At 35.4% G+C, this 24,803-nt stretch overlaps 1 protein-coding gene and 1 long non-coding RNA gene across 2 annotated transcripts; one reads left to right on the forward strand and one right to left on the reverse strand.

The window, feature by feature from the left end:
- Positions 1–10,321: 10,321 nt before the first annotated feature.
- Positions 10,322–24,149, forward strand: LOC125268539. The gene is made up of 4 exons (XR_007184926.1): positions 10,322–10,459; positions 12,194–12,602; positions 14,218–14,350; positions 23,774–24,149. It is a non-coding gene; the product is annotated as an uncharacterized LOC125268539 (long non-coding RNA).
- gsc (goosecoid) lies at positions 14,452–19,703 on the reverse strand. Its single transcript, XM_048190806.1, has 3 exons — positions 19,197–19,703; positions 18,444–18,703; positions 14,452–17,623 (listed from the first exon to the last, which is right to left on the reverse strand). The coding sequence occupies exons 1-3, from the start codon at positions 19,510–19,512 to the stop codon at positions 17,474–17,476; spliced, it is 726 nt and encodes a 241-aa protein (XP_048046763.1). The 5' UTR covers positions 19,513–19,703; the 3' UTR covers positions 14,452–17,473.
- Positions 24,150–24,803: the final 654 nt, after the last annotated feature.

A 24,803-nucleotide genomic window follows, 5' to 3' on the forward strand; every position in this document is an offset into this window, starting at 1 on the left:
TACTCACAATGCAACCAAATTCAGAAACGCGCTGTAAATACTCACAACGCAACCAAATTCAGATACGCACTGCAAATTCTCACAATGCAACCAAATTCAGAAACGCGCTGCAAATACTCACAATGCAACCAAATACAGAAACGTGCTGCAAATACTCACAACGCAACCAAATTCAGAAACGCGCTGCAGATACTCACAACGCAACCAAATACAGAAACGAGCTGTAAATACTCAGAATGCAACCAAATAAAGAAACGTGCTGCAGATACTCACAATGCAACCAAATACAGAAACGTGCTGCAAATCCTCACAATGCAACCAAATACAGAAACGTGCTGCAAATACTCACAACGCAACCAAATACAGAAACGCGCTGCAAATCCTCACAATGGAAGCAAATACAGAAACGCACTGTAAATATTCACAACACAACCAAATACAGAAACGTGCTGCAAATCCTCACAATGCAACCAAATACAGAAACATGCTGCAAATGCTCACAAAGTGCTTTGATCTGTCTGCATTGACACTATTCTTTAAGAGCTGCTGTGCAGCCAAAATAATTTACCAGTTATCAATGTAAAGCTGCTTTGACACAATCTACATTGTAAAAAGCGCTATATAAATAAAGGTGACTTGACTTGACTTGAATACAACCAAATATAGAAAAGTGTTGCAACTGAAGAAAACACATGCAAACAGAAAAAAAAACATCAGCAAATTAAGAAAACATCTTCATTGGTTTGACAACATGTGCTGCAAATACTCACAATACAACCAAATATAGAAATGTGTTCCAACTGAAGAAAACACATGCAAATAGATACAACACTAGACACTAGAATACAATGCACTATATATATATATATATATATATATATATATCATTTATTTGATTTCAATATATTATATACATTTATATATATTTATATGTACATTATTTATATATATATATATATATATATATATATATATATATATATATATATATTTTATTTGATTTCAATATATTGTATACATTTATATATATTTTGCACATATTTACTGTATGTAGATAAAATAGATAAAATTTATATTTTTATTATTTTATGTATTTTATTTAAAATGTATTATATTAAATGACCTAATATAAAATGTTATGTGCTGCTTTTAGATATATTCTGTCTAATTTATATAAATGAAGGCATCTTATCTCTGCATTCTATTTTTTTACAGGTGTGTGTTGATATAAATTTTGTAGTATTTGGCTGGTCATGTGATCTCAACACACACACACACGTTTGTTTTTGTGAATTGTGGGGACATTCCATAGGTGTAATGGTTTTTATACTATACAAACCATATTTTCTATTGCTCTACACCAACCCTACACTGAAAAATACCCATTACTTTCTCAAAAAAAAAACTCATTCTGTATGATTTATGTGGTAAGGTCCTTATAAGTCACCCTCTCCTTGTAATATCTATGTCATACCCATGTCATTATACAAATTTGTGTCCTGATATGTCACAAAACACACACACACACACACATATATATATATATATATATATATATATATATATATATATATATATATATATATATATATATATATATATATATATATATATATATATATATATATATATATATATATATAATGCAATTAATTAATAAAAATTAATTAATACAAATATTGCTATTATTAGGCCATCGATTTAATTTAATTTGATGTGTTGTAAAGAAAAGTGAGTGCATCTTAAACTGAATCAAGCCCCTACTTCACGTAGTTTTCTTAACTTGGTTTACATTTGTCATGTTCTACTATCAGCATGAACCCTATATGAATCTATGCTTTGAATGCTTTGCCCAGCATCCTGATTGTTGCCCAACATCCTCCTCTGTCAATGTCCCATTGCGTTTGTTCGTCTCGTGGGCATTTCCTTCACATGTCACTGCATTTCCACACTAACTCATTAGCTAGCCGGCTACTTGTTAGTGATCTTGCCTCCTCTCCATGCTATGAAAGGCAGGCCACTAATTGAAAGTGTGTTGTGTGGGAAATGAGCACTGCGCGCTGTGCCGCAACTCTGTGACAGGGCTAAACAAGAGTGGCTCCCCCATCCTACCCAGAGACAGCACCAATTAAAAGTGAATGAAAGTGGAATGTGAAGAAAGCTTCAATCAGAGAGACGGAGCACTGCTGTGTCATGCTAACGTTCCTGAATGTGTGGGCGGGAAGTACATGTTAGTTGTTTGTTAGCTTGTTGGGTTGCCTGTATAGCTTTTTGCCCTTGGGCAGACTTCAGTATTGCAATGAACATAAGTTCACAGCAAATGTACAACAGAAAGTATGAATGAACCACTATACCTCTGTGATGACCTTAGTGGGTACTGAGATAAACAGGTTTAGACACAGCAACAGAACAACTCCACAGTGCCACCTAGTGTGAAGAGAAAACCCAAAATTCACAGTGCTCTAACTTCTCTGTAGTTAGTTAACCCCAAATGATTTATTTCACACCATGCTACTGAAAAAGGTTCAAAGTTATAATCAAACAAGCAGACCACTATTTTTTAGATGTGATTTCATTTGTATACACATACTGATTAATAGCCGATTTATTTATTTATTTTTTAGAAAATTTACAGATTATGATAAAATAAAAAATAAAAAATCTTTAATGTGCTTACAATTGCAAAATTCAATAAAATAATTTTGGTAGCACTCTTGTATTGTGTGACCTTGGATTAATCACTTAATCACTGGTAATATTATTATCATCATATATATATATTAATGACTATATTTCTAAAAGTAATAGCGTAATATAAAATTCTGAATGGAAATTAAAAATTTTAAAAAATGCAGTGAACTTGTGTGAACATTTTCTGGTTTGTTTGTGAAAATGCCTTTTTTCTAAGCATTTAAATTCTTGTTTGATTGACAGTTTAAACTATACATTCCAGCTCTATGTTTGAAAGCTGTGCTAAGCAAGAGCCAAACAGATTACACATCATCATCAGCCACAACGGTTCTTAATTAGTGAGAAACCTATTATCCTTCAATGACAGCATCTTTAATTAGATCCAGTCTGTTTCGTAGAAACAACTGCCACCTGTATGGGACTGCACAACACAAACAGCCTAGAGTCGCAGAGGTTTGCTACAGCTACTCTGAAGCCAATCAGCACTTCACAAACGCCACCAGATGTTTCAGCTTCCTGAGGCATAAATATTCTGGAGATTTAGTTCATTGTGCACTTGGCCTGTATGTTACCTAGCAACCCAACAACTCCATATTGTACCAGGCAGTGTCCATAACCTGATCTGTTTTCTTCTTATGGAGGCACATATGCAACACATCAGTGATGTAAAATGAGAACAACCAGTCCAACAATTAACTTCTGTGTAAACATGACATTTATTGCCTACTCAGATAACACCACTTATATGAAGACCAGAGAGCCATTGCATAACTCTTGGTCTGCAGATACAGGGCATTGTGTATGTTTTATCCAATCACGTGTAACGAGCACGCAGGGAGATGTAGGTGGGGGTTCTTGCAACGCTCAAAATAATTGCTGTAATTACAAGCAGTGCAACATGACACAAGTTATGATCCCAGCTTAATACATAAGTGGTATTGTTTCAATACTATTAAAAGTAATTAGCGGCAATCTTACTCCATAAGAACCTCATTAAACCAGCAGTTCTGATAAACTTGTAACCTGCCGCAGATGCATTTTCACTGACTTTTCAATGCTGCCATCTTGTGGTCAAGCTCTATAATCACTGTTAGACCATTTGTAATAGCCTAAATTAGAATTATTCAAACATACATTAATAATTAAGACATTAATATCAGGTCAAGTAAAAATATAATGCGTTTATAATACAGCGCATATATTTAATTTAGCGCTATGCTCGTTTCTAATGTTTTTTTTTTGGTTTTTTTCTTCTATACCCTACCTCCCCTGAGGTAGGGTATGTAACGTCAGATCAGGTGACATGGTCAAAACCTGGTTTATTGGCGTCTTTCTGCAATATACAATTACTGGGCAATTACACAAGGTAGTACATTTCAGTTAGTTATACTGTATTTCTTATATCAAATAAATATGTATTGTATGTTTTTTTCGTGCAATAACTAAAGAGGAAGAGATGATCGTTTCGCGCGGCCTCGTGGGTCATGTAGGCCAGTGATCATATCACATTTAAGAGCGTCGAAATGACATTTATTTTTTGAAATTCGTATTAAGAATGGCGTAATTTGAAAGCTGATATTAGCTTTATTAAACTTATGAAAACAATCTCAAAAGTCGAAATTGCAATTTACTGCTCAAAATAGCCACAGAGGCCCATGAGTCATTCCAGGAAACCGGTATGATTTGTGTCCCTCTGACCTTTTTTAGTGTATTTTATATATTGGGTCACCAAAATATATTTTAAAAGCTTTTTGTATTAACTGAAATGTCTCCTTTAATAATGTTTAAAAACACGGCATACATTTTATCTTCACATTAGAAATTATTTAGTTTTTTTCAGTTGACACCACCTATTTTGTCATGTCCCTCAAGACCTTCTATGAAAGTGTACTTGGGATATGAATAATAAAATGAGAAAAAAGTCTATTCATTTTGCCAAATAAATTCATGATTATTCATTAAAATCACATCATTTAGTTCCGTACCTCAGTAACCCCTCAACCCCATTACACAAATCATTCTCTCAATAAAAAAATAATGAACTGATACTTATGTGACATCATTAATAGGAAGTGACATCATAGAAGTCTTTGGAACAACATTGTGAGCAGGCACAGGCAAGTTACCACCTTCTTTAATTAATATAACTAAATTATGTTGTGAAATTGTGTTTGTCAAGCCAAACGACTCAACCCCGTTACATGAATTAAAGATAGAAAACTATTACTTATTATCTTTGTTATTTAAACATTATTCATGATTTCTTAATATCATGCATGCCATGCACTCCCCATTTATTATATACTAGATTTAGAGCAGTGGCCAATTTGGGCAAAAATTCACAACTCTGTCACAATCAATCCCGTCACACCTACATTTTTATTTTATTTATTTTTTGTTAAGTAATTTAAAGTTAGTTGAATTTTTATTTCAAATTCTGAAGTTAAGCCTTTGATAAAAAATGATAAGGTTGCTGTCACAAAAAGTGCCCATTTCAGGCTTTAGTATAGCAAAAGTGTGTATGCAACTTTATAACTTTTATATTTGCAAGTACTGAATTAGTGTGAGGGACATCTGATTAATAGGAAAATGTTGATTTTATCATAAATACATTTTAAAATATTATTCAGAGAGCTCCCATAGTGTTCATAACTTAAAATAATGACCAATAATAAGGGATTTGATGCCTGAGATGGGAAAATGTGTTTTGGAACTCTGAAAGTTAAATATGTCATTAATGTTATGGGGTGTTCAGAAAAGTGATACATTTTGGTAAAAAATCTAAAAAAGTGTAAGTCCAAATCATACCGGTTTTATGGAATGACTCCTATATGGATTTGATGGTGTATATGTATGGCTATAAGATATTATTCAATCACTTGTCATAGCCACTCACCGATAGATAGATAGATAGATAGATAGATAGATAGATAGATAGATAGATAGATAGATAGATAGATAGATAGATAGATAGATAGATAGATAGATAGATAGATAGATAGATAGATATTGTTCAGTGAGTGGCTATGACAAGTGATTGAATAAAATCTTAAAACTGTTTGTATTGCCTGCAGCCACGGCCATTATTCAGGGAGAGTTAATAACTGTCGGTTGGGTGTAAAGACCATGGATTACTTTTAGTTTACTGAGTGCCTGCTGACAGAGTTTGCTTTAGGGTGTACCTGAACTCTGGGAAACAGACAGATTTGATTATGAATTCATTTGCATGTTTTCTAGGCCGACCCCTTCTTACATTTCAGTGGAGAAAATATGGGGACCACAAGGGAATGCAGCATTTCTCTGTGTCAGTGGACTATGAAAACCACAGGGCTACTTGTTCCAAAATGGAGATCCCATCTAACATTAGGCTGGGCGACTGGGCAGTGTCCCATTCGAAATGAAGCGTAGCGGCTGATGAATAAAGAAACAGGTCATGTTTATTTTGTATATCAAGTATAACTGCAAAAATAAATAAAACAGAAAATATAGGCCCCTTTTTACATCTGTTTTACATACAATTGAGCCTCAAGACTACAAAGTGAGTAATTCGGTGAAGATTCTTGGCCAACTGTTTTTGTTTCTTGCCACAGAGCTCATGAAGTATCTGATTTCTAATAGTTTTTTTTTTCCTTCTCCCCTAGTCATTTGTATATGTGAGTTTTCATACTGAATATATATCACCACCAGCTCCGAAGCCCATTCGCCACACCTCCTCTCTCTGTTTATTTAAATACGTTTTTATGAGAGCTCAGTCCTTCTGTGTCTCCCAAAGACCGTGACCCTTTGACCTGCATCTGTGCATTGCACTGCCATTTTTAATATCCTGACTGCTGATCAGAGCTGAAGGCCGGCCTGCCCGTGTGACGTGTGCTGGTTCATGTCATAATTTATTACACGCTATTTTTCTTACACGGCCAAGTTTACTGCAGCTGCCAGAGTGGTAACTGGCAAAGCTTAAGAGTACTATCTAGAGGATTGTTTTGCATATATTACAGGGTTAAGTGCAAACCAATCTGGTTTATACAAACACAGCAATCCAAACAACGAATACATTGAAGCTGATGAGTACCACACCACTCGGGCTGTCTCCCTCGCTCGCAGATTGTTTGAGGCTGATTAGTTGTATAAAACACAGCGCTGACTTTGATTACATTACATATCGTTATGTGTGGACGATTCGTGCGCTGCAGATAGACGGAAAGAGTCCCGGGGAAATGCTTTGAGACACAAGGTCAATTCAACAATACGCATTTGATTGCATTTATCCTGGAAAAAAACAGCGGTGTACACTGAGTAACCTATATGCTTTTGCTTTTCGTTAGGTTCCCGTAATGAATATCCCGTATATGTGCAACAGAGCAGCTAGTGTCCATATTAACACCGGATAATGCAAGTTCTTACATGTCACATGTTTGGAATTTGTTATGGGTAAAGTAGTTCAGAGGGGTTCAAAATACAATCTCAAAAGTTGGAATGAAATTGTCTTGGCATTTTAAATGGAACACCTCCGTATGTCACTGAAAATAATCTTCCATGTGCTCCTATATCCTCCTGTGGACAATGAAAGGGGAAGTATTTGTGGTTAAAGACCCGCTCGAAGTGAGAGCACCAGATAGCCTTTCGATGCAGAGCTCCACGGTCTGCGCTGATTTCCCACAAACCCGTCAGCTAAAGTTACAGATGCAAAAGACAGAATCCACCTTATATCATGTGTGTTTTCACTCAGATTCCACATTCGGTCGAAGTATCCGTTAATCCCACAAGCAGTACACTCTTATTACTGTTGCAGTGAAATATGTGTACTCTCTCCTTCAACAGGGTACAGCGGGGCTAAAAGGCCCCTGGGGTAAAAGGCCCTTTAGGTTTTATTTGTGCACACAACACTGAATAACAATAAACACCATTGCTGTGATGGACTTTGCTTATTATGGAGAAAATAAAATCTTTACCACTTTCGCCTTATATGTACGCACTGCAAAACTGTTATGACGCATGAGATTATTGAGTCCAGTTAGGGAAAAAAATAAAGTTTTGAAATGTATTAATATTTCAAATATTATTTGAGAATCTCTGAAGTTATCCAACCCATGTAATTATTTACAATTTGGCAAAATGGTGGCGAATTCGTACATGTACAACTTTTAGACAAACGAGTAATTATGAAGGTATGATCTAACCATCAAGCAGATAGTATGAAAACATACAAATGAGATTGTACACATTAATACATATTTGCCACAGATTCGCCACGGGAGTGTCAAAGTTATTGTATATGTATGGAGACAACAAACTTGTTTATCATTTTAGTAAATCAACAGTTGGTGTTGATAAAGGCCCAAAAACACTGCACTAAACACTGTTAGGTTGTCAGAGGTGGAAAACACAGTACACTCTAAAAGCTAATTCAGGGGACCTTTAGTCATTACTTAAATATATATATTGTTGTGAAATAAAAAAAATAAAAAAAAAATAAAAAATGCTGTTAGAAATTGTTATTTTATTGAGCTTGGATGACACACAAATTATGCCTATTGATTCAATATACTATCATGACTTGTCATAGTTTAACATTTTCAGTTAATCAAAAATGTATTTAATTTTAAGTTCTGTTAATGTAAAATACAATCTGATGACGTGTAAACGTGTTTCATTGTTTTGAGTTGTATGAACACTTCTTTTAATTTAGACAAACTTAAGTGAAACTAGGCTGGGATTTATATTTCCCATCATGCTTTGCCCGTGGCACTTGGAAGGGAGAGTAAATGCTAAAATTAAGTGTTATATAATGTTTTTTTGCACAAGATTAATGGTAAATGAGATTTAGCAGTAATTAGTGTTTTGTTACTAATTTAGAAGAGTTTCTGTTAATGTGGGTTTTTGGAGATTTACCATCAAGCGGTGCTTGGTAAGTTCATGTTACTTAGAAATGTGTTTTATTGTGTCCAAAAAGCGTCTTCACCTTACTTAAAACATTATGTTGGATCAACTTAAATAGTTGCATTCATGTTGACAATTATTAAGTTCATGTTACTTAGAAATGTGTTTTTATTGTGGCAAAAAAGTCTTCACCTTACTTAAAACATTATGTTGGATCAACTCAAAATATTGCTTTGAATTAATGTAATTCTCCCAATTGGCTTAAGTTAAAGATTCTAGTGGAAAACGTTAACATATTTTTTTTTTTTTTTTTGCTGTTGTTGAACCAATGTTTTATTTTTTAGAGTGTACTTTATCAATTATTTTATTCAAGTTTTCCATTAGGGGAGATTATTTGGATGTGCAAAAATGGCTCATATAGACTGCTTCAATTCCAGCAAAGATTAATTTGTGAAATAAACCTGTAATAACCTTATAGTTCCAATATGTTGACTGCTAATTTACTAAAATCAGAATATGGTGTTCTTATAAAATATTTAGTGAAGATGTTATGATTTGGTACATTTTAAAAATGTTTCTTTAAAGATATCTTAAAAAGCCCATCTAACTTTTTATATTATGGTTTTTGGTCCATTTACTGTATATTTTACCATTATGTTTAACACCACCAATTATATTGCTCCATCAATATTGAATAAAAATACATAGGCCTATATTTGTGAGTTGACATTTGATTGTATTTTGGGAGCAGAGAAAGTGCCATTGTGCCTTACGTGGGTGCCACATAACAAACCACACTGTTCCTGACTCAATGTGCTCAGCTCAGACAGGAATGAAGACAAACTATTAATTTCTGTCGCGAGAAAAATACTGCGCGCTGACATTGATTCCGTGCCAAGGGTCCACGCTCTGCACGGGAACAGACGGGTCTCTCACGGCCGACATCTGCGCGGGCCGCGCGGCTGGCCGCTTTGTCATGTTGTTGGCGCGGCGCTGTCACTCTGAGAGAAACAGCGTGACCATGTTGATTAGAGTAACCTTTTGGGCAGAGAGTGGAAATATGCTGTCAGCTCATTACAAAAATACATAAGCTCTCACATTCAATTACTCACTTAGCAACGGAAGATTAGTTTGCGGGAGCTGCCAACACCGTTGCCTTCGCGGGGTCAAGAGAGTGAGACTGTAATCAGAGCAGTTTGAGAACCGCTGGTGTATCGCTTTCTCTCAAGTTCACTCCCTCTCTCTTTCCCTCGGATTCATCTCTGCAGCCCGCTCTCTTGACCCTCCCGCTCGAGTCAACCCATAACGCTGATAAATATTTACTCTAGTGCAGTTCTTTTTTCTCCCTTTGGGTCTTAAGTGAATTTCATAGTTCATAAAACATCACACGGGTTCTTTAATGAGAGCTTCCCGCTTCTGCTTCGGGGCCCTCGCGAGCCTCAGATTATGTGTGTTAAATTCAGCGAGGAGAAGTGTAAAGCCATCCGCACCGAATCCCACCCACAAACTCACTTTGACTTGTAGTTGAACACAAAAAGCGAACAGGCCTAAGTGGATAACCGCCTGCTTTTTATCTGTAGACTTGATTCTTTTACTGTGTGCATAATATGCACAAATAACGTGTGTATTTACAGCATATAATGTTTATTGATGCTAAAGAGAAAGAAATAAAGCGAGCGCACTTTTGGATCATGTGAGAGTGGAAACCCTCTCTGGGCCATGAATCACGCGGAGGCCCTGGCGTGAGACGCCCGCCACCCACCACTCCTCGGCGGCTCCCAGGCCTCCTTTTTCGAATACGGATCAAATCTGTTAATGCCTGACATTGGCTGTAAACCAGCTGTCCATCAGCGGCCACGGGGCAGATTTGTTATGACTGAAGGGATTCTGGGTAAGGCTGCCAAAAGAGGTCTATCCTTCTCTCGTGGCGCTGGTGCTTTGATTGCATGTTTAACCTAAGATATGTTTTGTGGAAAGTACGGTGCATGGTGGATATCGTCTGTCAGGGAATTAATTGGGGAAAATAGCAGGACTTGGTGGGAGGGAGTGTGGACACTATCTATGCCTCCTGGTGTTTTGTTTCATTGTATCGTTCACTGTAATATCGCTATTTGTAATTGGCCTCAGATGACAATCATCACCGGGCTTCTTTAATCATAGGCTAATTACGGTGGGCAAAATACCTGGGCAGTTTGTATTTCAAAAACAAATGATTTTTTTATTAGATAAAGCTGCTGTTATGCAGCTAACATATCACAGTTTGATTTTATAATAAAATAGAGCAGGTCTGGGAACCTCCAGGCAGCCGCAATGGGGGTTGTGGAAAATTTGAGGGAATTTTTACAAAAAATAATTTTCAGGGCTGTCATAGTTGACGTGTTAACTTTTATAAAATGTCATTTTTAATGCAATACTCGTTTTTAACACATTTAATATAGTCTAATTCGGTTTTATAGTGGTTGGTTGGAAATCATGAGACTTATCAAATCAGATTATTTTATTTACAGCCCTAGTTATTAAATATGCAATCGTTTTGTCTTTATTTCACCACCTGCGTTCTTTGCGTCCACTAGAGGGCAGCTTGGGACTCCTGAGCATGTTAAATCTGAAAGGTCCCGTTTAAATGTGTTCATAATTATGCTAGGTCTTTGAGATGTGTTGATTGAATGTTTTGAATCTTACCCCACTGAACTTTAAATCAATGCTTTCTTTCATTGAAATGGTGATACATGATCTGCAAAATTAGCTATTATTTTCATTACACATTTCATTCGTTTTGCAGATCTTGTGGAACTAATCTTCTGGTTTTAATACCCTGTGCATGTAAGATAACAAATTGCTTTTGATAGATAACATATTGCTTTTCTTGGTTTTATTATAGGATCGTCTCTGGGAAAAGAACTGAAAAAGCGAGCAAACGCTTACAGAGCAGTTCATTTATCACGATAATGTAAATCTGTCATTGTGATTTATTGATAATTCATTTGTTGTGAAAATGCTTTGCTTTAAATCTTTGTTTGCGCTTCATCTATCAGAGTGTCGTACATCATTGTGCCTTTGGGTTTTCTGCTAAATTCATGTTTCCTCGTGTTATTTCAAACAGTTCTTGATATACTTGTTTAAATTCCTTGCGGCTTGAAAACTAAAGTTAGAAAATTATATATCCCTTGTATTCAAGGCACATATTCTTATGTTTTATTATATACAGGAATTGTCCTCTGAAACTGCCATTCTTTTCGGATGTAAAATGATATGCGCTATGTAATTTTCTGTCCGGAAAGAACAATGCTAGGAAAGCATTTCTTCAATCAATTGTCCTCAACATCTTCAATATGTTTATACTGTATTGGGACAGACCTCTTTAATAATATAACATCCCAAACAGCATGTTTGGTTTTGCCTTATTTTATTTTTTCACATCACTGAAAATGACATTTTAAGTCCAAGCTTAGCTTTTCATTTTCAGATTTGATCTATCATCCAGAATCCGAGCTGCCTGTGTTGTTGATACAAATAATTCTGATTTATCTCCTGTAAACGCCTGCGATTTTTGCCTGTCATGGACGAGTATAGAGCGCTTGAGTCATTCCGCCATTAATCCCCACATTGTTTTATTTACTTGCAGCTCTCACCAAGTGGAAGGCAAAGGGCGCATTATGAGGTCACAAAACAACGACTTCCCTGTTGGGTCTCAGCAACAGCCTGTCATTTGTGGCATGCTTTTGAGGGAGTGAATTGCCCTGAAGGTTGCGGAATAACACGCACGCTAATCTGAGCGTCCTTGCGAGTGCATTAAAGGTCTTAAACTATCTGGAGAGTGTCGTAAGCTGTGTGTTTTCCCCGTGTGCTGTGAGCCTGCCCCGCGTCTGTTCAGCATGGACTTGCACTCCCTCCTGCGATTCCCCAGGGGCCGTTCTGAACCAGGGCCAAGCGTTTCGCAGCGGGTCAAAAGTGTGCACTCTCTCCTCTCACTAACCCACAGGCGGGTGCCCTGCTCACCCTACACCAGAGGCAGACCCTGCTGGAGGACTGAGGTTAGCCCACACCGCTAATCAGCACTGAAACCAGGGCAGTGCCGTATGATGGGCCCTTCCTGATTTCCCAGCACATGAACGTGGTTCTCCAGAGCACACCCTTACCAGTGTTGGGGGTAACGCATTAGAAGTAACTTGAGTTACGTAATCAGATTAATTTTTTCAAGTAACTAGTAAAGTAACGCATTACTTTTTCAAATAAGTAAAGCAAGTTACTTTGTTTTCACATTTATTGACTGACACCTCTCCTGTCCCCGTGTTGAGAAAAATCGAGAAGTGCAGGTGTTGTGCGCGATGTGTGAACATTAAGTTTACTGTAGTTCTAGACTAGATGTGAACGTGCATTTTCTCATCTCGCATGAAAACATTCAGTATTCCTCAAAATGAATAAAATCAGTGAAATTTTACGCAAACCTGTAATAAATTTACACAAATATACTTTATGTATTTAATCATACTTTATTAACCAATGCCTTTGCTGCTGACCTTCAAAGATCCAATTCAACCGTACTAATAAGCAAAAATTACTTTTAAAAAAATTAATTTAATCCAGAATGGCAACAAAGCTGAAAGGTTTGTTTGAGCTGCACACTCTGCTGTGTGAAATATGAATTTCCTTCAGCCTATGGCTTATTCATTTCACTTTTTTGGCGTGAATGGGTCTTAACATTTGCCAAAAATAGAACTTTTTTTAGCAACATTTTTGTTGTTATTAAAAAACAAACAAACAAGCAAGCCCAGCCCAGGTGAGAAAAAGTAATGCAAAAGTAATGTAACATTACTTTTCAATAAATGTGAAAACAAAGTAACTTGCGTTACTTATTTGAAAAAGTAACTTAAATATTTAGTTGAAAAAGTAATGTGTTACTTTGCTAGTTACTTGAAAAAGTAATCTGAAAGTAATGTAACACATTACTTTTCATAAAGTAACACAATTAGTTACTTTTTTTGGGAGTAATGCATTACTTTTAAAAGTAACTTTCCCCAACACTGACCCTTACAAATGATCGTACACACTCATGCATACATTCTCCATAGATACAGCTCATTCATATTGCTCGTGTTTGTTTGCTTTGGCAGGACGTGTGAGAGGAAAAACGTTATGCCTTCTCTAAAAAGCTGGACCTTTAGGGCCCCGAGAACATAAAGATGTGATCTGATCCCTGTAAGACGAACGCAAAATTGGCTTTAGTATATGATTACCTGATTTACCTCGGAGAGATAAGTGTTTGCTGCTAGCTGGCGGTCCTGACCTGGGGTCCCCCTTGCTTTTCAGCAGCCGTGTGGTTTCGGTGGGGAGGGACGTTAACCGAAGGCAGTTGGTAGCTAGTGTGCTGGAATGAATGTGGTGACAGGCCTAGTAATTACCCACAGAATGAAGGGCCACAATTGCTAAAGCCTATTCAGGTGCTAAACTCACTATATAAAAAATACACTCTGAAGTGTACTTGTTTCTTTAACTTATAATTTTAAAAACATGATGTCGCATTGTAGGGCATTTAAGGGTTTTGCAGAGTACCAAACCACATGCCATCCCACTGAAATATGGTAATGATACAGGAAAATGTTTATGACGATGGTAAAAATATGTATTATTTGTCTTTCTTTCATTCAGAGTCCTTCCTTTGCCATTTTATATGTTTCTCGAAACGCACCACAGAGGATGGCCAACACCCGTTTCTATCTTTAGATGGGGGAATCCACCCAAAAGCTGTCAATCATGTGGTCACATCTCTTAGAAGAAAAAGGTAAATCAGAGCACACAATCTAATTCAATTAATACTTACATTTTAACAGTAAGAGAAATTGAGAACATTAGCCATTTTCTCAATGAAAGCATCGCCATTTATTTGATCAATAAGCATAATGATTTTAATTAAGTAAGAGAAAAAACAGCTTATGCGCAACCGAAAATATGGAGCAAAATGCAGCATTTCTTAGAAAACAAGCACATGACTAAAGATTTATCTGCTTCTGGACTTGACTCGCTGCTTAATTTTTCTTGGACTCCACCTATGTTTTTCCAAGTGCCGGGAACTATGCATAAAAAGGTCAAAGAAATAATGGTTTGAAAAAAACCCAAAGTGTGTATTAAATTTTTGAAATACTAAATTACAGCCTAAAAAGGGGGAGAAATGAAAAAACAGAGATTAATGGACTCAGTCCTGTGCTTTGTATATCTCACTGGCACTCGGTGAAGAAACACTTTATAAATCACACCAGACATGTGAAGGATTATTAGTGCAACATGCTTTGTTTCTTGGTTTGTGTTATTGCCAAATCTTTAAGTACCTGCACTACCCTACTTTAATCTGTTTTTAAAAAGCCACCGAAGACGTTTAATAGTATTATTTTTTCTGTGTGGTTTTAGAATAGTGTGCTGTTTTAAAAAAGAAGGGAAGGGGGGAAAAAACAGGCGACCGAAGGTACACAGAGGAGCAGACTGTGATTTAAAATCACTCGACTAACTATTTACTGTGAAGGAATAACAAATTGTTAAGAAACTACCAATGTCTTCGATGGCTGGAGTGTTCTCGCTTAATCAGCTTCATGTCTGGAAAAACATGCTGCCCTGAGTCAATATACTTACAGACTGGGTATATGGATGTTTATTTTTGATGATAAATAGCCCAAATGCATAAGCACATAAACACAAATAAATATTCGGCTCACACTGTTGCCCTTTAAGACTCAAGATCTGCGTTTCATCAAGAGAAAATTGTCAATAAGAGGACTCTTACAGACACTGGTATGTTGCCAGCATCACAAATCATATTTAAGTAGCTTATACCTTTAAAACAGACTAAGCTGTAATTATTCATTTAAATATGTATGCAGTACCCTTGCCCATTTCTTAGACACACAGGCAGATACGCACATCTGTATCTGTAGTTTTCATATAATTCCTCCTGCACACCCTTATGTGGATAGATGTAATATGGACCATTAGCAGGAGATAACACAGAAACTGAAATGTTTGTAGGGCTGATGTTTTTGGACTTCTCTATTTCACGGAAACTGTTAGCTTGTTTTAAGGGCAGGCAAATACATTTTAAAGGTCGCAAATATAATGATAATATTTAAATATTGTTATTATAAAAACATAAATCAGGGACTGAGAATATTTTACTGGTTTAAAATGACATTGACTTGAAATTGGTTTAGTTAACTGGAATTTAAAATGTCATTTAGGGTTTATTTTTGGGTACAATTATGTACCCTAAATGTCACCACTTGTTTGCAAAACTTGGCCAATATGTAAAAATATTACATATGCTAAAATGTAAAAATAATCAGACATCTTAAACATTTTATGAGCTTGTTTGAGCAACAAAATAACATTATCACACTGTCACAGTTGCAGTTCCGGGTTAAAATATAGGTAACTTAAATTGCCTTCGATGTGTTCAACTGACTATAAAAAGAAAATATATATAGGCCTATTGATTGAGTGCTAGACAGTGCAGTGTAAACATATGGCGACAACACAACATTAAATAAACGCATTACAGCGTCCAAATGTCGTGAAAAAAATATATAAAAGAACTGCATATTGTAAAATAAACTGTTATGCTGGCTTAATCCATTAATTTAATTCACCACAATGTATTATAATATATGTTTTTTTGTTAGTTTGTTTGTTTTTATCGTAGAACATCAGAGACAATAACAGATAACACGTGACCAATGTTGACGATATTTTTCTCAGAGATGTCGCGTTTGATGTAGCGTCTTTTCACCCTTTTTTTTGTTTTTGTTTTTTGTTTTTTTTTTTTTCAGCACAATTATAAATAGGGATAGACATAAATTATAGGCCCACATATGTAAGCTATGTAAATACCCAGGAGGGAAATCTGTTTTAAAAATAAATGAATTATTAAAAAAAAAAAAAAAAAAAAAAAAAAAAAAGGAAAAAAAAGGGTGGTTCTGATTGCTTTACGTTTAAATTCACGCAAGTAAACAGGTTAATTTAAAAAAAAAAAAATGTTTTGTTTTCTTTACTTTTTACACCATTCAATAGGCCGTAATTCCTCTGATGATTATTCATCAGCATGGCCTGATGTGACGTAACCGTAAGATTATGACAAGATAATATAGGAGCTAATAAAAAATTACGACATTCAGTACGTTTATCAGCCCTGATGATTTGACTTTTGAACTTATCAAAAGAGATTTAAAATAAAAAAGAGAGAGACATTCTGTGACATTTTCATGTCAAGTTCAATCAGTGTGCTCTAATAGCCTATCTCTTATTCACCCATGCAGGCATAAAGGTAAATTACAATGAGATAATATAAAGTCTCGAGTCTGACTAAAGATGCCTACATTTTATGAAAATGTAATTATACTAAACATCTAAATTAGAACATTCCTCGTTTAACAAATGCTGTTAATCAGCAAATCCTAAGAGGACTCGGCGAATTAAAATGCTCTTAGAGAATACTTGCAACATTTTAAATAAATACGAAAAATCAAACTTTTTTGAGATATTACTTTAATATTTGCTTATGTTTTTTTTTTTAGGCGCCATTAAACGTTGATTTAATCAATGACAAACTTTATCGTCCTGCCATCGTACATGTCAGTTACAGCCCATTCCAGAACATTTTATTTTGGTATATGTACGACAAGACTTTAAAAACTTTTCAGTATATATCAGGTAATATTATATGGCCAGAATCCACGTTATTTTGTCTGTGTAAATTTAAATTAATATAAATAACAATATCATCGTTAAAGATAACATTTACTATACATCTGTGCAACAGCATGACAACACATTTTTACTCCTACTCACATGGTACTTTACAATATGTACATAAAGTCCGAATCGTATTTGTGCAAGATTTTCCGGTTTCATTTTCTATTTATCAGCTGTCAGAATCCACGTCACTTTTGCCTTCCTCGATTTTCTCTGTGGCTGTTTTCATGGATTTGTTCCATTTCTGTGAGTTTTCTGACTCCTCTGACGAAGACCTTTTCTGTCTTCTCCATTTTGCTCGTCTGTTTTTGAACCAAACCTAAGCGAAAAAAAAGGGTAAAATGCTTAATTTCAAGGATATGGAGAAACAAATATTATACAGATGTCACATGAAAGGTCGAGTTGATTTTATGCAGTGTACGAATTATTCACTGACTTATTCAGTGGTCGAGAAATTTCTGTCAGTAATTTTCTGTTGAGGTTCGTCTCGCGCAACCCAAATTGTACTTTGGCGCCACTGGCACCGTCACCTAGTTTTCAGCTAAATGCGTTATAGACAAAACACTAAACGATTTTGTGACGTGCATCTGCAATAAAGCAATAAATTACAGTGGTTGACAATGATTTTCACTGGTTGCCTCCTCAAGCGAACACTAAGCGCAGTCTAAATTCAAATGTAACTTCTGGTTACTAAAAAGTTGTTCTGAGTATTTTTATATAGAACTTGTCACAATTGCTCTGGTTTCTATTAGATATTAGTCAACTTTTTAAAAACAAACACGTTTTAAAAAAGTAAAAATTAAAATTTTAGTGGGTTTAATGTTTTTTAACAGTGTATTTTTCTTCCTAAAATTCCATTTGTATTAACTATTATGTGAACTTTTTTATGGAACGCTGTACAATGTCCATGCAAACCTGCTAGGCCTAACTTTTGATGGCAATAGTGTGAAATTATAGGCCGTTCCACAAAATAATTCTACATTGAATTTATATAAATTATGGTTATATACACACAGTGCGTTAGTATTAGGAACCTCGGCCATATTGTGAATGTTGTAGGCCTAAATTAAATGTAACGTGAACTCTTTCATTTAAAGTGTTAACGATTAAAAAAAAACAAAAAAAAAACTGTAACTCACCTCAACTTTTTCTTCACGTAGGTGCACTTTACGTGCCAGTTGTTCTCGTGTGCCAACATCAGGGTATTTGGTTTCTTGAAAAAGGTTCTCCAGTGCCTCCAGTTGCTCGTCGGTGAATATGGTTCGGTGTCGTCTCTTGCGCCGACAGTGTAACTGGTTGAGTAGCTGTAGCTCGGTTCTGGACAGGGTGCCCACATTCATGTACGACATCATCTGATGTGGGACTGGAGAAATAAGCACTGAACCGGCGCTGTCATAACCTGAAAATAAGATCAAATCAATGTTTCTTTCTTTTCTTTTCTTTTTTGAGTACACTGCATAGGCTACATATAACATGTCAAAGACATCGGACTTGTATAAAACGTAAAACATTTTTTAAAAAACTTTCAATGACTGTTAAGTTCTGCAAAAAAGTCCTCTTCTCATCAAGAAAGTCTGTGGTGTATGGCGTTCTTGTGTTTTTTTTTTTTTTTTAGACTAAAAATGTTTGGTGTTAGACCATATGTTCGTCGGATAATTGTGTTGGTTTGTTTCTGTAATAAATAAGAAAATAACTTCTCCAAAAGAACCAATTACATCAAACTATAAAACCTATTTTGGATGTAATCGGAGCCTTTATTTTAAAATGTGCTCCAAAAGGGAAGAGGAGCAAAATCCGCCATGCAGTTTATTAAGAGAATTCTGAAACATCCACTGCAATAAACAATATACATACGTGCATATAGTCTACAAAGAAATAAATAAAAGACATACCTGTAGGAATACACGGACACTGTTGCGAGCCGAGGGTTGGTATTGCGCCACAGCAGGCTGGTCCAGTCGGCCCCTGGACGTGAAGTTGTCCATAGTAGTAGTTGTTGTAGCCTATCCTGGTTCCATTCATCGATTGTAAGTTTGGAGCCGGAGGTCCTGTGTGAGAATACAGTCCATTAAAATCGCCAGCTGCTGTGTACAAGGATTCCGTCAAGTTGGAGAACACAACCGGAGCATTCCGATGGAGCAGAACCGAGTCCTTGCAGCTGGGTCTCCCTGCCAAGATGCTGTCGATACTAAACATCCCAGCGGGCATCACAAGCGAAAAGAAGTTTGAGACTTTGTGCCAACAGTACTAAAATGTTCTTGTAGTCCTTTTAAAAATCACAGGTTTCCCTCATAGTAGCAAAAACAAAAAAGCGAATTCTTAGAGTTTTTTCCCTTTGGAAAGAGTGACCAAGCGCAACAGATTCAGTGACTCGTTTGTGGCTGAACTGAACCGCCTGCTCAGTTTTATACCCCGCTGACGTCATTCAAGGATTTGTGAATGACTTCTCCAATAAGAGATTGGCTGGGCTTAAGGTTAGCACACAATGGCGTGAACACCACCGATCTGTGTATTGAGAATTAATTTGATTAAAGTTATTTGCTGACTTTTGAAACAAATAATTTAGTTCCAGCCAGCATTTTTAAAGAGTCGATCAGATTAATTCTGTCAACAAAGACACTTATAATTTGATTGTAAACGGTTGTATAGCCTATTTTTATTTCTTGTTTTTAAAGGAAATATATAGTGTGTATATATATATATATATATATATATATATATATATATATATATATATATATATATATATTTTCTTCCTGTGTGGATGAGAGAAGAATAGCGACTTCATCGCTTCTGCAAACAGATTCTGAGCAGGTGAGCGTCGTTTTATTTTTTTTTTTATATGTATAACATCTCTTTCTAACATCACCAGACACTCCTATAAAATAATTTCTTTTTCAAAAAGTGGAGTGGGGTGAAATCATATATCTTGCTGAGGTGACAGAAGAGCTTGTAAGTCTGTAAAAATAGAAATGAAAGAGTATAATTTCATGTTTTGTTATTTGATTTGCGATTGTTAATATGTTAAATGACAGGTATCTGAATCATCAGGTTCTGATAAAACATCCACCCAAGCTTTTCATCCTTGAAAAAAAAAAAAAAAATATATATATATATATATATATATATATATATATATATATATATATATATATATATATATATATATATATATATATATATATATATATATATATATATATATATATATATATATATATATATATATATATATATATATATATATATATATATATATATCATGAATTAGCAGACGTGGAGCTTGTTACATACTGGACCCAGAAAATGCACAAAATGATACAGCTATATTTGACATAACTATGAGAATGGATATAACACACAAATATCGGTTTTATGTATTTCTATATAGTCGTTTACAATTTCAAATGTTTACCGTTCTGAAGTAAAATGTATAAAATGATGGCATATTTAAGAGTAAATTTGATTACCACAATAACATGCACAACATATTAAATGTCTGTTTTTATTAGTGTTATCCCGGTAATTCTTTGTACTTGACATCAATTTACACAATTTAGTGAAACCGTTTCTAAATATAAATATAGCCTAACAGTATATCAAAGTTTGAGAGACATAATGCAAATCACCGAGTAACAAACGTTGAAACAAAATGTGACTGCACTCCCTAATGTTTAGGCTATTTTTCCTATTTATTCCTTTTTCAAATGAGGCACTAGATAACACGGTGCAAAACACATGAACTGGTGTCCACAGATTCCGCTGCATTACCAAGGACTATATCTTAAATTGCTTAATAGTGCATGTTATTTGCAGAACGGTCGGTCTGACACGACTGTCGCGCTCTGTCCGCGGGAGATAATGCTGAGCAGATTAGCGTGTTTACTCCATCACGAGCGGATTCCCGGTAGGGAGGAAATCGCGCGTGTTAACTTACAACACCTCCAATAAGCACGCGCTCAATGAACATATGACCCTCGCTGTGATAAGATAACGACCATTAGCGGCTCTATTCTCCAGCTCTAAAACATACTTATTGCAATTACACTGCTTGATCAAATGAAATTTGCATGAAGGAAGATGCTGCTTGGTTACATTGGCTATTCAATTTATCACAAATATCGCGCAATTGTAATGTTTGAATGTTTATTGGAAAACCAGAGGATATCCAGGCAGCGAATCCGCGGTTGATTAGGCTATCTAAACTATAATAACACAGTCATATTGTGTTTATACACTCTACCCGTCGTGTATAAAAAAAATATTTAAATTCATGGAATTTCACACAGATCTACTAGTAATGAGGTAGCATACAACAACTGACAACAAAATATGCATTATATCAAAACCGGTTATACTCTTTCATGAACCTGCCACAGGTTAATCCAGTGGTTCTCAATCAGGGGCCCCGGACCCACTAGGGGGCCTCAGCAAACTTCTATAGAGGTAATTACATTTGATATAATTATTTTAGCATTATATCATTAATATCAGTTATATAGTAATATATAAATAGTTAATTTAATTTTGGTTATAGCCCTATTTAAAAGTTTAAAATATGTAACTTAATTCAAACAGCTATTTCTTATTAAATTGTCACTTCATCTGTTCCCTTTTAGTTATAACGTATCGTTTTTTAAATTGAAATCACGGAATTAATCTACCGACACTGCTGGTTTCTGTAGCCTACATAAAAAGTGTGAAAACAAGCAGCTTTGACATTAGAGTAAAGGACGAGGATAAATACTGTATCTTAGAAACGGGCTTCGAATATGGGGGACCTGGGAGTAAAAAAGGCTGAAAACCACCGCATTCGACTGCAGAACATATAGAGACGCAAATGAAACAATAAGGGGCTATTAAAATCTCGTCCTATCATTGGTCACTAGTTATCACAGGAATAAATGCTTAAGCAAGGCCATTTACGCGTGGAAGTTTGCCTTATTAACAGCGGCAATTACTTTTCAATAGGTGTCTTTTGTTGTAATAATTGCATGTTTATCGCATGATTAAAAACGGAACAAGGTGCTTAAACTATGCGGAAATTATTTTAACTGCATTGTAAGAAAGTGACACATTTCGATGTTTTATTCTACTAATAGCCTATATATGAGACATGATGACGTAAAATAACTAAAACGGAGAATTGTGTGCGCGTTTTTGTGACATCAGGACACAAATGTGTATAATGACATAGGTATTACAAAAAGAGGTGACTTATGATGACATTACCCCATGTCCCCACTTTTAAAAAGGATTATAAATCACACAGAATGAGTTTTTGTGAGAAAGTAAAAATGTGCACAGTTTTCTGTGATGGTTAGGTTTAGGGGTAGTGGTAGTGTAGGGCGATAGAAAATACAGTATGTATTTGTACAGTATAAAAACCATTAGGCCTATGGAATGTCCCCACAATTCACAAAAACGAACATGTGTGTATTTGTATTTGTGTGTGTGTGTAGGTGTGTGTGTGTGTGTGCAAATGCAAATTCACACACATTATATGTGAGTAGTTTACTTTATTTCTTTATTTGCAATACTAAAAAATACATTACACCATTTAACTTCTAGCATAATTTTGACACACTGATTGGCCCTTAGCCTTTAGATATGTAAACACTTTAGCCTATTATGACTGAATGAAAGGATACTTGCATTTTCGGCTCTGCTCTCTAGGCACCCTGTAATTCAAAAAGGCACCTATAGCATTATTATTTCCTCTTTTTGTACATGTAACTCAACTTTCAAGAGGCACTGAAAGGAGGTTGTAAAAAGGATTGAAAAAAATGAGATGGCCATTTGAAATTAAAAGCCGCGAAAGAGGTGTGAAGCCACCACTTACATGCTGAATAGCTGACATCAATCACAGAGAGTAAATGGTGGCTCTGCAGACAGGCCTAGACAGGCCTCTTCAATAGAGGGTCCGCACACCGGCATCTTCACGGCACAACATATATTTCAAAGCCTTGATCTCTAAAATCTATCGTAATGCAGCAAATCAAAAGGGACTTTGTAATATAACCACATTTTAACTAGCATAAACAAACCTCAGAGTGAGACAGGCTGTCAGAACCTCCTGATCGCCTCAAGTGCACAATTCTCCGTTTCGTTTTTTACATGTCATCATGTCTCAGAGAGAAAATATCTGTGTGGATGAATGAATGTCAAGATAGACAGACAGATAGATAGATATATTCATCCTATGTGGACCTCCACAAAACACCAAGTGTATGTGTTGCATTTATAGTGCTAGACTGAGGCAGAGCCACGAACAGTGCCAGACAGCAGTGTTTATTTCCTGTGTATTTCAGCAGGGACAGAAAGGGAAAGGGAACCTGGCACTGGATTAAAAGGGGTTCTTTGCATTTAATCTTTCATTCCATACTGGTGCCGGAGAGAAATCCTTATTTATTGTTCATGTCATGGCTGTCATATGGCGGGTGCCTGTTTTACAGTATGTCTTTTGTAGGACCCCCTGAGCTGAATTCTACAGTGCTGAAACACAGCCATCCACTGGTGTTCAACAGCCGCCTTGAGCCTCTGACAGTTGACCAGAGCACATATGCAGGGACTTACAAAGATTACAAAACACCCATTCTAAAACTTTTGGAATGCTTGCTATACTGCTTATGATATTTTTTAATTAAATGTGAATATTTTTTGAGTGAAACAAGTGTTTAGTGTTATGTCTGAGACAATAACAGGTCACTATTTCTACTTTTCAAATAGATTTTGTTCACGTAACACTGAAACATGCTTTCAAAAAGGTCTGTTTTTACCAATTTTTACTTTAAACAAAAACTTAAAACCCCAAATGGTACTAAAGCAGTTTAGCATCTTAACTGAATCAGTTTTTGTTATTAAAATACAGTGTGTGCATTTATCATTTTTGGCCTGCATGGAATTATTAATTCAATGAAATATCATTCTCACGATGTGCAATTAACGGAGCAGCTCTCACATAGCATTTTTTTTTTAAAAATGTAGAGATATCTGCTGTTTTAATTTAGTGCTTTTAGTCATTAAATAGGTGCACTGTAAAAAAAAAAAAAAATTTTCATGATTTATCACATTTTTTTCTTTCGTCAAATCGACTTGTATAATTAATGTGATTCAATAACATAATCTTTTGAGTTTCTGTTGATTATACCAATCGCCTTCATTGTATTAACTCAAATTTTTAATTTCAATGAACTCAAAATTTTAAGGCAACCAGGTAACTTACTTTAAGTTAAACCAACAATTCTTTTTTACAGTGTGGCAAACACATACAGACAATGATTTTAACTAAATAAATAAAAGTTGATGCGCATTATACAGCATGTAAACCTTTATGATAAATTAATTATCTAGTGAGCATTTTATTTCATCAAAGAGACAGATTTGAATAATCAGTAATGTGTGGCCAAGTCAAAATATTTTAATTTTGAAATATTGTTACTGCCCATTTTGACTGTTCTCTGTTCATTTCTTACATTTTACACAATTTCCGAAAGAAT

This window comes from Megalobrama amblycephala, linkage group LG5, assembly GCF_018812025.1.
Source record: "Megalobrama amblycephala isolate DHTTF-2021 linkage group LG5, ASM1881202v1, whole genome shotgun sequence".
Classification (NCBI taxonomy): domain Eukaryota; kingdom Metazoa; phylum Chordata; class Actinopteri; order Cypriniformes; family Xenocyprididae; genus Megalobrama; species Megalobrama amblycephala.